Genomic DNA, 16,707 nt, shown 5'->3' with positions numbered 1-16,707 from the left:
ACGCTGACAGCGAAACAGCCGGGACGCCGGCATTCAGCGAGCCCCGAGTAACCTGACTGACTGACCGGCACTAAGGAAAGGTAAGCCCACATAGTGGGTGATCACTAGGCACATTTCTACTGCCAATTGCCAAGCTATACCTACATAAGAAAGAAATAGTCATCTATAGCAGAAACATTGACTTTATTTCAGCGAACAACATTTCGCACTGTCTGCCTTCATTTAGGACAGAAATAAGGAGGACTTCCTTTTCTTTCTTTTCCACTTACAGGAATTTATATGTGAACATTCATGGTTTTTTCCTGTAGCGGCCACTAAAACAATATAAGGATCAACATTGAATATCGGGTGTCCAAATATATGATTTATGACATCATTATATGATCAGCACGATACGGTGTGAAACCTTTTTAATAATTATTCAGTGTTAGTGTATATTTTTATCTTTTTATTCTTTTTATGTACTTATTAATAAACATTGTGATTTGCACTGAACCATATGGTCCCATGTGTTGAGAGTGCCAGTCTTCCAGTTATACACATTTTCTTGCACTTGTGAAGGGTGAATCATTTTAGACTAGAGCACCTCTCTGTGGCTGTGAGAGAGTGAGCTATTTCCCACACTTTAACCGGGTATTTATACTGCCCTGGCATTTTAGGGGCCCTGAGAAGAAGTCTGTAATATAAATGTCTAAAAAATTTTACGCATTTGGATTCCGTGAGGGGTATGGTGAGTTCATGTGAGATTTTATTTTTTGACACAAGTTAGTGTATAATGAGACTTTGTAAGAAAAAAAAAAAAGAAGAATAATTTCCGCTAACTTGGGCCAAAAAAATGTCTGAATGGAGCCTTACAGGGGGGTAATCAATGACAGGTGGGTGATCAATGACAGGGGGGTGATCAATGACAGGGGGTGATCAGGGAGTCTATATGGGGTGATCACCCCCCTGTAAGGCTCCATTCAGACGTCCGTATGTTTTTTACGGATCCACGGATACATGGATCGGATCCGCAAAACACATACAGACGACTGACTAGAGCCTTACAGGGGGGTGATCACCCCATATAGACTCCCTGATCACCCCCTGTCATTGATGACCCCCCTGTAAGGCTTCGTTCACACAGTCAGTGTTCGGTCAGTGATTTCCATCAGTGATTGTGAGCCAAAACCAGGTGCAGCTCTAAACAAAGAACAGGTGCAGATCTTTCCCTTATACTTTATGTCTGTGGAGGCTCCAATCCTGATTTTGCCTCACAATCACTGATGGAAAACACTGACCAAACACTGATGTGTGAATGAGGCATAAGGCTCCATTCAGACGTCCGTATGTTTTTTACGGATCCACTGATACATGGATCGGATCCGCAAAACACATACGGACATCTGAATGGAGCCTTACAGGGGGGTGATCAATGACAGGGGGGTGATCAATGACAGGGGGGTGATCAAGGAGTCTATATGGGGTGATCAGGGGTGAATAAGGGGTTAATAAGTGACGGGGGGTTGTGGTGTGTAGTGTGGTGCTTGGTGCTACTTATTACTGAGCTGCCTGTGTCCTCTGGTGGTCGATCCAAACAAAAGGGACCACCAGAGGACCAGGTATATTAGACGCTGTTATTAAAACAGCGTCTAATATACCTGTTAGGGGTTAAAAAAAATCGCATCTCCAGCCTGCCAGCGAACAATCGCCGCTGGCAGGCTGGAGATCCACTCGCTTACCTTCCGATCCTGTGAACGCGCGCGCCTGTGTGCGCGCGTTCACAGGAAATCTCACGTCTCGCGAGAGGACGCGTATATGCGTCCAGGAGGAATGAATCGACCACCTCCAGGACGCGTCGCTGCGTTCGGTGGTCCAGAGGTGGTTAAAGGGGTTATCCCATCATAATGATCACTGTTAAATCTGTTAATGATTTGACAGTGATCATTTTTGTAAATATACTTTATTAACAAATTCCCACCGATTAGGAGAAAATTCATCCCCACTTACCTTATTGTTGTGACTCGGTCTCCCCTGGTTACGACCACCGCTCTTCCGCAAAATCCCGATGGTCGCGCTTGCCCAGAAGACTTCTTCTTTTCTCCCGGCCGGGCCACTCGCTGTCCTGAACGCGCACGCTGCCGCGCATGCGCGACGGTGACTTCTTCCCGGCCAGAATAGTACAGAGCTGCGAACGCGCACGCCGGCTCTGTACTATACTGGCCAGAAATAAGTCACATTGCGCATGCGCGGCAGCGTGCGCGTTCAGTCCAGCGTGCGGCCCGGCCGGGAGAAGACTTCAATCAAGATGAAGCCCGCCCCCAGCCAGAATCCAGGAAGTGAACGCGCGGTGGCAGCAGGTAAGTATGAAACTGCTAAGTGGGATAACCCCTTTAAGGAGAGGATTGTGGAACATCTAAAATCTCATGGATTGAAAGATGAAAAACAGCATGGGTTTACTTCAGGGAGATCATGTCAAACTAATCTTATTGATTTTTTTGATTGGGTGACTAAAATAATAGATGGCGGAGGTGCAGTAGACATCGCTTATCTAGACTTCAGTAAGGCTTTTGATACTGTCCCACATAGAAGGCTAATCAATAAATAGCAGTCTTTGAGCTTGGACTCCCATATTGTTGAATGGATTAGGCAGTGGCTGAGGGACAGACAGAGGGTTGTAGTCAATGGAGTATATTCAAACCATGGTCTTGTTACCAGTGGGGTACCTCAGAGATCTGTTCTGGGACCCATATTGTTAAATATCTTTATCAGCGAAATTGCAGAAGGCCTCGATGGTAAGGTGTGTCTTTTTGCTGACGACAAAGATTTGTAACAGGGTTGACGTTCCTGGAGGGATACACCAAATGGAAAAGGATTTAGGAAAACTAGAGGAATGGTCAAAAATCTGGCAACAAAAATTTTATGTTGATAAGTGCAAGATAATGAACCTGGGGCGTAATAACCCAAGAGCAGAATATAAAATCAGTGATACAGTCCTAACCTCAGTATCTGAGGAAAGGGATTTAGGGGTCATTATTTCAGAAGACTTAAAGGTAGGCAGACAATGTCATAGAGCAGGAGGAAATGCTAGTAGAATGCTTGGGTGTATAGGGAGAGGAATTACCAGTAGAAAGAGGGAGGTGCTCATGCCGCTCTACAGAGCACTAGTGAGACCTCATTTGGAGTATTGTGCGCAGTACTGGAGACCATATCTCCAGAAGGATATTGATACTTTGGAGAGAGTTCAGAGAAGAGCTACTAAACTAGTACATGGATTGCAGGATAAAACTTACCAGGAAAGATTAACCACCTCAGCCCCCAGTGCTTAAACACCCTGAAAGACCAGGCCACTTTTTACACTTCTGACCTACACTACTTTCACCGTTTATTGCTCGGTCATGCAACTTACCACCCAAATGAATTTTACCTCCTTTTCTTCTCACTAATAGAGCTTTCATTTGGTGGTATTTCATTGCTGCTGACATTTTTACTTTTTTTGTTATTAATCGAAATTTAACGATTTTTTTGCAAAAAAATGACATTTTTCACTTTCAGTTGTAAAATTTTGCAAAAAAAACGACATCCATATATAAATTTTGCTCTAAATTTATTGTTCTACATGTCTTTGATAAAAAAAAAACGTTTGGGTAAAAAAAAAAATGGTTTGGGTAAAAGTTATAGCGTTTACAAACTATGGTACAAAAATGTGAATTTCCGCTTTTTGAAGCAGCTCTGACTTTCTGAGCACCTGTCATGTTTCCTGAGGTTCTACAATGCCCAGACAGTACAAACACCCCACAAATGACCCCATTTCGGAAAGTACACACCCTAAGGTATTCGCTGATGGGCATAGTGAGTTCATAGAACTTTTTATTTTTTGTCACAAGTTAGCGGAAAATTATGATTTTTTTTTTTTTTTTTCTTACAAAGTCTCATATTCCACTAACTTGTGACAAAAAATAAAAAGTTATATGAACTCACTATGCCCATCAGCGAATACCTTGGGGTCTCTTCTTTCCAAAATGGGGTCACTTGTGCGGTAGTTATACTGCCCTGGCATTCTAGGGGCCCAAATGTGTGGTAAGGAGTTTGAAATCAAATTCTGTAAAAAATGACCTGTGAAATCCGAAAGGTGCTTTTTGGAATATGGGCCCCTTTGCCCACCTAGGCTGCAAAAAAGTGTCACATATCTGGTATCTCCGTACTCAGGAGAAGGTGGGGAATGTGTTTTGGGGTGTCATTTTATATATACCCATGCTGGGTGAGAGAAATATCTTGGCAAAAGACAACTTTTCCCATTTTTTTTATACAAAGTTGGCATTTGACCAAGATATTTATCTCACCCAGCATGGGTATATGTAAAAAGACACCCCAAAACACATTCCTCAACTTCTCCTGAATACAGAGATACCAGATGTGTGACACTTTTTTGCAGCCTAGGTGGGCAAAGGGGCCCATATTCCAAAGAGCACCTTTCGGATTTCAAAGGTCATTTTTTACTGAATTTGATTTCAAACTCCTTACCACACATTTGGGCCCCTAGAATGCAAGGGCAGTATAACTACCCCACAAGTGACCCCATTTTGGAAAGAAGACACCCCAAGGTATTCCGTGAGGGGCATGGCGAGTTCCTAGAATTTTTTATTTTTTGTCACAAGTTAGTGGAAAATGATGATTTTTTTTTTTTTTTCATACAAAGTCTCATATTCCACTAACTTGTGACAAAAAATAAAAACTTCCATGAACTCACTATGCCCATCAGCGAATACCTTGGGGTGTCTTCTTTCCAAAATGGGGTCACTTGTGGGGTAGTTATACTGCCCTGGCATTCTAGGGGCCCAAATGTGTGGTAAGGAGTTTGAAATCAAATTCAGTAAAAAATGACCTGTGAAATCCGAAAGGTGCTCTTTGGAATATGGGCCCCTTTGCCCACCTAGGCTGCAAAAAAGTGTCACACATCTGGTATCTCCGTACTCAGGAGAAGTTGAGGAATGTGTTTTGGGGTGTCTTTTTACATATACCCATGCTGGGTGAGATAAATATCTTGGTCAAATGCCAACTTTGTATAAAAAAAATGGGAAAAGTTGTCTTTTGCCAAGATATTTCTCTCACCCAGCATGGGTATATGTAAAATGACACCCCAAAACACATTCCCCACCTTCTCCTGAGTACGGAGATACCAGATGTGTGACACTTTTTTGCAGCCTAGGTGGGCAAAGGGGCCCATATTACAAAGAGCACCTTTCGGATTTCACAGGTCATTTTTTACAGAATTTGATTTCAAACTCCTTACCACACATTTGGGCCCCTAGAATGCCAGGGCAGTATAACTACCCCACAAGTGACCCCATTTTGGAAAGAAGAGACCCCAAGGTATTCGCTGATGGGCATAGTGAGTTCATGGAAGTTTTTATTTTTTGTCACAAGTTAGTGGAATATGAGACTTTGTATGAAAAAAAAATCAATAAAAAAAATCATCATTTTCCACTAACTTGTGACAAAAAATAAAAAATTCTAGGAACTTGCCATGCCCCTCACGGAATACCTTGGGGTGTCTTCTTTCCAAAATGGGGTCACTTGTGGGGTAGTTATACTGCCCTGGCATTTTCCAGGGGCCCTAATGTGTGGTAAGTAGGTAAATGACCTGTGAAATCCGAAAGGTGCTCTTTGGAATGTGGGCCCCTTTGCCCACCTAGGCTGCAAAAAAGTGTCACACATCTGGTGTCAGCCTAGGTGGGCAAAGGGGCCCAAATTCCTTTTAGGAGGGCATTTTTAGACATTTGGATACCAGACTTCTTCTCACGCTTTGGGGCCCCTAAAATGCCAGGGCAGTATAAATACCCCACATGTGACCCCATTTTGGAAAGAAGACACCCCAAGGTATTCAATGAGGGGCATGGCGAGTTCATTGAAAAAAAAAAATTTTGGCACAAGTTAGCAGAAATTGATTTTTTTGATTTTGTTCTCACAAAGTCTCCCTTTCCGCTAACTTGGGACAAAAATTTCAATCTTTCATGGACTCAATATGCCCCTCAGCGAATACCTTGGGGTGTCTTCTTTCCAAAATGGTGTTATTTGTGGGGTGTTTGTACTGCCCTGGCATTTGAGGGTCTCCACAATCATTACATGTATGGCCAGCATTAGGAGTTTCTGCTATTCTCCTTATATTGAGCATACAGGTAATGAGATTTTTTTTTTTCCGTTCAGCCTGTGGGCTGAAAGAAAAAAATGAACGGCACAGATTTCTTCATTCGCATCGATCAATGTGGATGAAAAAATCTCTGCCAAAAAAAGAAAAAGGAGGGGAAAGGCGTCTGCCAGGACATAGGAGCTCCGCCCAACATCCATACCCACTTCAGCTCATATGCCCTGGCAAACCAGATTTCTCCATTCACATCAATCGATGTGGATGAATAAATCATTGCTGGGATTTTTTTTTTTATATATACAAAGTGTTTGCCAAAGTATATGAACACCGCCACCTCCTCAGCTCATATGCCTCGGCAAACATATCTTTTACTGCAGAGGAGAAATCTCGTCTTGCAGCGCCGCATACACCGACTTGCGTGTAATCTGACAGCAGCGCAATGCTTCTGTCCGAATGCACATCAGTGCTGCAGCTGGTCGATCGGTTGGTCCACCTGGAAGGTAAAAAAAAACAAAACAAAAAAGAAAAAACCAGGCCGCAAAGCAATAACTTTATTAACTTTAGAACAGAACATATTAACTTTTTTTTAACTTTTTTAATTACTGGTAATTTTTTTTTTGTTTAGTTTTTTTTACCTTTATAGAACAAACCTCTCCTTCCCCATGGGACAATGTGCAAAGCGCAAATCGCCCAAAGATGTGGCGAAGTACGTTATTCACTTTATCCCAGGTGAAAGGAGAGGTTTGCAGCAGCTGTGAGAGAAAGGGCCCTAATAGCCCTGTGTGCCTGTCCTGGTGAGATGTGATCCCTATGCTAGGTGTACCTGTGTGTGGTACTTCCGGAAACACTCTCCTAAGCATAGGGCAGGGTGGTCCGGACAGTCAGGACAGAAATAGCGGGTGTCACGCCTTATTCCACTCCTGCTACAGACACGACATTTTTTTCGGGGTGGCGGTTGGGTTGAGGTACCAGCAACGACACTGGGGAAATGTCGCTCGTGTAGACGGCTAACTACACTGGTGGATGGGGCCACGGAACCTCCTGGGTAAAGGAGGTTCTCGATGATCTCTTCCTGGAATTTGAGGAAGGATCGTGTTCTCCCAGCCTTACTGTAGAGAACAAAACTATTGTACAGCGCCAATTGAATTAAATATACAGACACCTTCTTATACCAGCGTCTGGTTCTGCGGGAAACTAAATAGGGAGCCAACATCTGGTCATTGAAGTCCACCCCTCCCATGAGCAAATTATAGTCGTGGACTGAGAGGGGCTTTTCAATGACACGGGTTGCCCTTTGAATTTGTATTGTCGTGTCTGCGTGAATGGAGGAGAGCATGTAAACGTCACGCTTGTCTCTCCATTTCACCGCGAGCAGTTCTTCGTTACACAAGGCAGCCCTCTCCCCCCTTGCAAGACGGGTGGTTACAAGCCGTTGGGGGAAGCCCACGCGACTAGTTCGCGCGGTGCCACAGGCGCAAATCCGTTCTAGAAACAAATGCCTAAAGAGGGCCACACTTGTGTAAAAATTGTCCACATAAAGATGGTACCCCTTGCCGAATAAGGGTGACACCAAGTCCCAGACTGTCTTCCCACTGCTCCCCAGGTAGTCAGGGCAACCGACCGGCTCCAGGGTCTGATCTTTTCCCTCATAGATCCGAAATTTGTGGGTATAGCCTGTGGCCCTTTCACAGAGCTTATACAATTTGACCCCATACCGGGCACGCTTGCTTGGGATGTATTGTTTGAAGCCAAGGCGCCCGGTAAAATGTATTAGGGACTCGTCTACGCAGATGTTTTGCTCAGGGGTATACAAATCTGCAAATTTCTGGTTGAAATGGTCTATGAGGGGCCGAATTTTGTGGAGCCGGTCAAAAGCTGGGTGGCCTCTGGGACGGGAGGTGGTGTTGTCGCTAAAGTGCAGGAAACGCAGGATGGCCTCAAATCGTGTCCTGGACATAGCAGCAGAGAACATGGGCATGTGATGAATCGGGTTCGTGGACCAATATGACCGCAATTCATGCTTTTTGGTTAGACCCATGTTGAGGAGAAGGCCCAGAAAAATTTTAAGTTCGGAAACTTGGACTGGTTTCCACCGGAAAGGCTGGGCATAAAAGCTTCCCGGGTTTGCGGTTATAAATTGTGTGGCATACTGGTTGGTCTCTGCCACGACTAAGTCCAAGAGCTCCGCAGTCAAGAACAGCTCAAAAAATCCCAGGGCCGTACTGATCTGAGCCGTCTCAACCCGAACTCCAGACTGGGCGGTGAAAGGGGGAACTACTGGTGCGGCTGAAGTTGGTGACTGCCAATCAGGGTTTGCCAGCACCTCAGGGATTCTAGGGGCTCTACGGGCCTGTCTGTGCGGTGGCTGCGACGGGGTAACTAGTGCACGTGCCACCGTACCAGCTTCAACTGCCCTTCTGGTGCTCGCTACTTCACCATGTTGTACGGCAGTGCTGGTACTAGGTCCAGGAAGGGCTGCGCTGCTGGTGTATGCCTCACCACGTGATCCGGCAGCGACAGCCCCACTCTGCTGCTCTTGAAGCGGATCCTGCATAACCTGTGGTCTAGCGACACGGGGCCGGGTACGCCTGGTGCTGCCAGGGACCTCAACCTCCTCGTCCGAACTTTGGGTCAGAGAGCCACTGCTTTCTACAGGTTCATATTCTGACCCGCTAGATTCGTCAGATGAGGGTTTCCACTCCTCATCCGACTGGGTCAGAATCCTGTAGGCCTCTTCAGAAGAATACCCCCTGTTTGACATTTTGGACTACTAAATTTAGGGGTATTCCCTGAGACTACCTAAGAAAAAAAGCAAGCCTGTCTTACAAAGGGGAGGCTAGCGAAGTACCGGAGGCCGCTGCGGTTGATAAAAAATATCAAAACTGATTTTTTTATCGCCGCAGAGCGTGTAAAGTGAATGTGCAGTGATCAAAAAAAAAAAATTTTTTGTCACTGCGGTGGGGCGGGCGTGGGTGAACGCACGTGTGGGCGACCGATCAGGCCTGATCGGGCAAACACTGCGTTTTGGGTGTTTGCCCGACCGTGATCAGTTTTGATCACTTACAGATACTATAAAAGTACAAATGCTGATTAGCGATACGCTAAACAGCGAATAAAAGTGACTGCGGTGGGGTGGGCGCTAACTGACGCTAACTACCTAACCAAGGGGCCTAAACTATCCCTAAAACCTAACAGCCAATACTAGTGGAAAAAAAAAGTGTCAGTTTACACTGATCACTTTTTGTCTTTCACTAAGTGATTGACAGGGGGCGATCAAGGGGTTAATTTGGATGATGGGGGTGATGGATGGTGATCAGGGGCTAAGGGCAGTGTTTGGTGTGTACTCACAGTGATGTCTGCTTCTCTGCTGGATCCAACCGACGAAAAGGACCAGCAGAGGAGCAGAGAAGCCATATAACAGATCCTATTTACTAATATGATCTGTTATCTGGCTTGTGATTCGATTTTTTAAAAATCAGCAACCTGCCAGCGACGATCATTGGCTGGCAGGTTGCTGATGCAATAGTCCTTTAACTTTTGCCGGCCCGCGATGCGCATGCGCGGGCCGGCTGTGACCGAAATCTCGCGTCTCGCGAGAGGACGCGCCGGCGCGTCCAGGAGGAATTAAACAACCACCTCCAGGACGCGTCTGTGCGTACAGCGGTCCGGAGGTGGTTAAAGGACCTTAACATGTATAGCTTGGAAGAAAGACGAGACAGAGGGGATATGATAAGAACTTTTAAATACATTAAGGGAATTAACAAGGTAAAAGAGTAGAGAATATTTAAAAGAAGAAAAACTGCTACAAGAGGACATAGTTTTAAATTAGAGGGGCAAAGGTTTAAAAGTAATATCAGGAAGTATTACTTTACTGAGAGAGTAGTGGATGCATGGAATAGCCTTCCTGCAGAAGTGGTAGCTGCAAATACAGTGAAGGAGTTTAAAGGGGTTGTCCGGGTTCAGAGCTGAACCCGGACATCCCTCCATTTTCACCCCGGCAGCCCCCCTGACATGAGCATCGGAGCAGTTCATGCTCCGATGCTCTCCCTTGCCCTGCGCTAAATTGCGCAGGGCAAAGGCATTTTTAGTAGTTCCGGTGACGTTACGGGGCTCTCCATGGGGCTGACAGGAACCCCGGTGACATCACCGGCACTGATGGGCGGGATTTAGCTCTGCCCTAGCCAGTAAAACGGCTAGGGCAGAGCTAAAGCCCGCCCCTCAGAGCCGGTGACGTCAACGAACACACTGCCGGGCGGATGTTACCGCCCGGCAGTGTGTTATTGTAAACAAAAGAGCCCGTGCCCTGCGCGATTTAGCGAATCGCGCAGGGCACGGGAGCATGAGATGCTCCGATGCTAGGCTCAGGGATGCTGCCGGGGTGAAAATAATGGTATGTCCGCCGGGTTCAGCTCTGAACCCGGACAACCCCTTTAAGCATGCATGGGATAGGCATAAGGCCATCCTTCATATAAAATAGGGCCAGGGGCTATTCATAGTATTCAGTATATTGGGCACACTAGATGGGCCAAATGGTTCTTATCTGCCGACACATTCTATGTTTCTATTACATCCAGTGGCCAGGCTCAGCTCCCTATTTGTACCATGTTTTGAATTACATTAAAAGCCATAATGTTTTAATCTCAACTTCTACGGTACTCTTCGCTTTTGAGACATTAGCTTTACAGAGTCGGGAACCCAGGAAGAAAATCTCAGCATTATATAACACATACTCCTTTATTTCCTCATGGGAACAGGATTTAGGGCTAATGGAAGCGCTCATTAGTATTCGCCCCATAAAAGACAGTGACATTTATGGGGGAAAGTGCATCTTATGAGGCCAAAAATATGGTACATTTGCCTAATTATCCCTAATCCCTTAATAAATTAACTTCTTTATTATACTTTTCTTAAAGTGGTGCGTGTAGTCTTCCTTTAAACAGTATCTGAACCTGAAATGGTGTAGTTGTTAACAATTTGCCTGATTTGTTAGCAATACAAAAACTTTGCAAAGTCCAAAAAGATACTGGGGAAGGAAAAAAGTAGCTGGGCAACAACAAAGAATGCAAAACAGACTTGCAAGAGGCTTCCAAGTGTCCTGATAGACAGGAAACACAAGTGAAGAAGACAGCAGGAAGAGACTCTAATTTGGGGCATTGTTTCCTGTCCATAGGAGGCAGAGTCAACCGTTGGGGAGGCATAAGGGAAATCACATATTTTCCAACAAAATGTTGCATGTGCCCCACGTTTTTCATTTTCATTGAGTCCCACAACATGTTACCCATTTTCCCCTGAACACAGCAACACCCCCTATGTAGTCACAAACTGCTGTTTTGGTGTCCTGCAGAGCACCATGTGCATGAGGCCTACTGACAACTACAGAGGTTCTGCAGTTCAATTTAAAAAAGACAGACCAAAGAAGTGACCCCATTTCAGAAACTGAATTTACCAAGGGGTATAGTGAGCATTTTGACCCCACAGGAGTTTTGTATACTGCACATACAGTACCTGGCTCAGCACCATTTTCATCAGAGACGGCAGGAACAGACAGAGGCTGGAAGTTAGAAGTTTCCAGCTCCTCTTCAGCTTCTCCAAAGCTGGAATCTCCAAGACCTGAACTGGTTTCACTTAAAACACTGCTGTTATATTCTCCATTATAACGGTCATCACCAGGAAATAAATCAAGTGCATCTTCTACATCCATTGTTGAATTCTCAACTGCAAAGCACCCTGTGAAAAGTAAAATGCAGACAATACAAAAGCATTATTAAGTCCCATTTGTCTCCAAGCAAAGGTCTGGTGAAAGACTGTCACAGAGTAGCACAATACTCATCTCTTCCAAAGAGCTGTGCCTGCATCCCACTCCTGGTATTACACACATGGGGGCAGATTTAGTAATACCATGTAAAAGAAAGGCAGTGTAAACTAGGGCCTTATACACACAACCATATCATTCATCCGTGTGCTATGAGCAATCACGCAGGGCATACGTATTCTCTCCCTTTTCCAGTCAGAGCATACGTATTCCCTCCCCTCATGCCAGTCACAGCATACGTATTCTCTCCCTATGCCAGTCACAACATACGTATTCTCTCCCTATGCCAGTCACAACATACGTATTCTCTCCCTATGCCAGTCACAGCATACGTATTCTCTCCCCTCACGCCAGTCACAACATATGTATTCTCTCCCCTCACGCCAGTCACAGCATAAGTATTCTCTCCCCTCACGCCAGTCACAGCATACGTATTCTCTCCCCTCATGCCAGTCACAGCATAAGTATTCTCTCCCCTCACGCCAGTCACAGCATAAGTATTCTCTCCCCTCACGCCAGTCACAGCATACGTATTCTCTCCCCTCACGCAAGTCACAGCATACGTATTCCCTCCCCTCATGCCAGTCACAGCATAAGTATTCTCTCCCCTCATGCCAGTCACAGCATACGTATTCCCTCCCCTCATGCCAGTCACAGCATACGTATTCTCTCCCCTCACGCCAGTCACAGCATACGTATTCCCTCCCCTCATGCCAGTCACAGCATACGTATTCTCTCCCCTCATGCCAGTCACAGCATAAGTATTCTCTCCCCTCACGCCAGTCACAGCATACGTATTCTCTCCCCTCACGCCAGTCACAGCATACGTATTCCCTCCCCTCATGCCAGTCACAGCATAAGTATTCTCTCCCCTCATGCCAGTCACAGCATACGTATTCTCTCCCCTCACGCCAGTCACAGCATACGTATTCTCTCCCCTCACACCAGTCACAGCATACGTATTCTCTCCCCTCATGCCAGTCACAGCATAAGTATTCTCTCCCCACACGCCAGTCACAGCATACGTATTCTCTCCCCTCACGCCAGTCACAGCATACGTATTCCCTCCCCTCATGCCAGTCACAGCATAAGTATTCTCTCCCCTCATGCCAGTCACAGCATACGTATTCTCTCCCCTCACGCCAGTCACAGCATACGTATTCTCTCCCCTCACGCCAGTCACAGCATACGTATTCTCTCCCCTCACGCCAGTCACAGCATACGTATTCTCTCCCCTCACGCCAGTCACAGCATACGTATTCTCTCCCCTCACGCCAGTCACAGCATACGTATTCCCTCCCCTCATGCCAGTCACAGCATAAGTATTCTCTCCCCTCATGCCAGTCACAGCATACGTATTCTCTCCCCTCACGCCAGTCACAGCATACGTATTCTCTCCCCTCATGCCAGTCACAGCATACGTATTCTCTCCCCTCACGCCAGTCACAGCATACGTATTCTCTCCCCTCACGCCAGTCACAGCATGCATATTCTCTTTCCGGGACAGTCATAGGTTTTGTTTTCTCTTCCCTCATGCCAGTCAGAGAATATGTATTCTCTCCCCCTCATGCCAGGCACAGCTTATGTAGTCTCTCACTCACTGTACATTTATCCTCTGCTCTGGCTATAAGATACTAGATCATACATCCCTCCACTCACAGAACAAGCTTCCAAAGAAAAGGTAAGCACAGAGGACTCCTGCTGCTTACTCTGGGGCACATGTGTTCTGTCACCACATCTGGCTGGGGGCTTAGGTGGGTCAATAATATAGACAGGCACTGATGGGTAAAGCCAGATGCGAGAGGCTGAGCCGCTGCACACAGGAGCTACCTCCACGCGTCGCAGACCGCGCACAACCTACCGGCCGCTTTCTTCACAGAGCTGCCAGGATCATGGAAGGAGAAGTTCCGTTCTGATGACACAGGACTGCAATCCCTTACATGCTGTGGAAAGTCTAACCACCATAGAGTCCTGCAGTACACACACAAGGCACGCCCCCAAGGTAGTGACTAGAATGGAGTTGCTCCTGGTAGGCATGATGTCACAGGAAGGGGCGGGGTCTCGGAAACATTATATACGTGGGGCTGTATGTTGGAATAGCTGAAGGCAGGCGAAGTGATGTGTTTTTGGGACTGTATGTTAGCGGGGATTGATGTTATTTATATGTCACTATTTGTTGGAAAGGCTGAAGTGAGGGGAGTGACGTTATTTACGTGGTATGTTGGAGGGGGCTGAAGCGAGGGCAATGATATTTACATGGAACTGTACAGAGGGGGTAATTAATGAATTTAATTTGATTAGATTCTGATTTTTATTTTTTTACAGAATCGTAATATATATTTATATATATATATATATACACACACACACACTAGCAGAAGGACCCGGCTTCGCACAGATATATTTAATCTATTTCATGTTTCCGTGTGTCGTAAAAAATATCAACAGTATCCCCCATAACAATGACCTCCACATTGCCCGCCCCTTTAACAATGACCGCATCTTTAACAGTGACCTCCACAATACCCGCCCCTTTAACAGTGACCTCCACAGTGTCCGCCCCTTTAACCTCTTACGGACACGGCGTACCTGTATGCCCTGATGTCCTGGTATTTAAGGACACAGGGCGTACAGGTACGCCCTGTGTAGTGCCGATCATCGCCGTGTGGCGGGCGGTTATCGGAACAAGGTGCCTGCTCAAATCATTGAGCAGGCACCTTGGTACAATGCCCAAGGGGGTCCTGTGACCCCCCGCCCCCCGTGTCAATTCAGACCTGCGGTTTGCTGCGTTTACGGGTTATTTGGGTCTCTGGTGACCCGATAACCCGGAATAGGATGGTGATCGGTGGTGTGATAATACACCACCAATCACCGTCCTGCGATCCTGAGAGGTGGCGGTCACGCCACCTCTCAGGATCGCTTCTGATTGGCTGGGCAGGTGGGCAGGCGCAGCGGCAAATTTGAATTGCCGGAGCTCCTTTTTTCCGCTCATACACGTCTGTGGAGAGGGGAGAGAGAGGAGCTCCGGCTACTGTGTAAGTTTTTTGTGCCATCAGGCACAAATCAGCATCTTTGGGTGAGGCAGGGATAGTGAGGGAGAGTTAGGGGGAAAAAGAAAAGTTTTTTTTATTGTGTTGTAGCACCTGGATCGGTTGTCTGGGGTCCACAGCACTCAGCTGTGTGACCCTAGACTCCCCAGGGGTGCTGCAGCTTGCCCCGCCCCCACACACTCATTTTTTGGAGCTCAAGTGTTTTGTTTTGTTTTTTGCATGCGCTGACTGTGGCCGGCACTCTTAGCGTCTGGCCACTGTTAGCGCATCGCCCACCCCACCGCTGATCAGCGAGTTTGAATTTTTATATATTTTTTTACTCTTTTTGGGAATTTCAATATATATATTTTTCTGTTAGGTGTAGGGTAAAGTACGCGAACACCTGTCCCCCACACACACGCACACTCAATAAAGTTTTCCACGCACACACACACTCCCCTATGGCATACGCCTAGATTGCCTCAGAATCCGAGAGTCCCAGTGAGGATGAGGATGACCCCACTTTCCTCTTGTCAGCTGCATCCTCCTCATCATCTAGCGATAATGATGAGCCCCCATGGCGGCAGAGACGCCACCAGGCGGAGCAAGGGGACCGCCATTCCAGGGACCCTGTGGCCCACACTAGTACGAGCAGCTCTGGGGCTCGTACTAGTTTTCCGGCCCACCATATAAGTCCACCTGAGCCCCCTACCGGTGAACTTGTCTGGTATACCCCAGAGCATTTTGAGCCTGTGATTCCTGATTTTGTTGGCCAAGCAGGAATCCAGATTCCCACAGTGGGCTTTACTGAATATGACTATTTTAGTATTTTTTCAGTGACCATTTTGTGAATCTGATGGTGGAGCAAACAAATTTGTACGCCCAACAGTTCATCACTCAACACCCGGGCTCCTTTTCGGCTAGGTCTGAGATGAGGAAGTTTTGGGGCCTTGTGCTGCACATGGGGCTAGTAAAAAATCCCAGTGTCAGGCATTACTGGAGGGGGGACGTCCACTACCAGACCCCACTTTACAGTATGGCCATGACACGTACCTGGTTTGAGGCCAATCGGAAATGCCTGCATTATGCAGATAATGCAGCATATTCCCCCAGAGGTGATCCTGCCTATGACCGCCTGTACAAAATCAGGCCGGTCATCGATCACTTCAGGGCCAAATTTTTGGAGGTCTATGTACCTGGAAGGGAGGTCGCATTTGAGGAGTCCCTCATTGCTTTCAAAGGGAGACTCATTTTCCGCCAGTATGTTCCCTCTAAGCGGGCGAGGTATGGCGTGAAGCTGTACAAACTTTGTGAGAGTACCTCAGGGTATACTTTCAAGTTTCGTGTTTACGAGGGGGCGAGATTCCCGTATTGAACCCCCAGAATGTCCCCCCACTCTGGGTGTTAGCGGGAAACTTGTGTGGGACCTTATGCACCCACTGCTAGATAAAGGTTACCACCTGTACGTGGATAACTTTTCTACTAGTATCCCCTGTTCCAGTCCCTCGTCGCCAGATCCAACGCGGTCTCCCTACCCATCCCCTCCAGGTACCTATCCCCAGGGGTGAGACCCGTGCCCTTACCAGTGGAAACCTGTTGCTGGTCAGATATAAGGACAAGAGGGATGTCATTGTACTGTCCACAATGCATATTGTCGACTATAATCGGTATATGGGAGGAGTTGATCTCTCTGATCAAGTCCTCAAGCCATATAACGCCATGCGCAAAACCCCGGCATT

General features: G+C 46.6%; 1 protein-coding gene across 1 annotated transcript in view; it reads right to left on the bottom strand.

Moving 5' to 3' along the window:
• Positions 1-13,932, bottom strand: part of L3MBTL2 (L3MBTL histone methyl-lysine binding protein 2) — an 837,765-nt gene extending 823,833 nt beyond the window's left edge. The window contains exons 1-2 of the mRNA XM_040406869.1: positions 13,801-13,932; positions 11,633-11,854 (exon numbers count right to left, since the gene is read on the bottom strand). Coding sequence (XP_040262803.1) covers positions 11,633-11,828 — 196 coding nt within the window. The 5' untranslated portion in view covers positions 11,829-11,854; positions 13,801-13,932. The remainder of the gene's footprint in view (positions 1-11,632; positions 11,855-13,800) is intronic.
• Between the last annotated feature and the right edge of the window lie 2,775 nt (positions 13,933-16,707).

Source organism: Bufo bufo, chromosome 9 (genome assembly GCF_905171765.1).
Source record: "Bufo bufo chromosome 9, aBufBuf1.1, whole genome shotgun sequence".
Classification (NCBI taxonomy): domain Eukaryota; kingdom Metazoa; phylum Chordata; class Amphibia; order Anura; family Bufonidae; genus Bufo; species Bufo bufo.
Note: the sequence above shows the minus strand (reverse complement) of the source record. Positions and strands in the feature narration are given on the sequence as shown.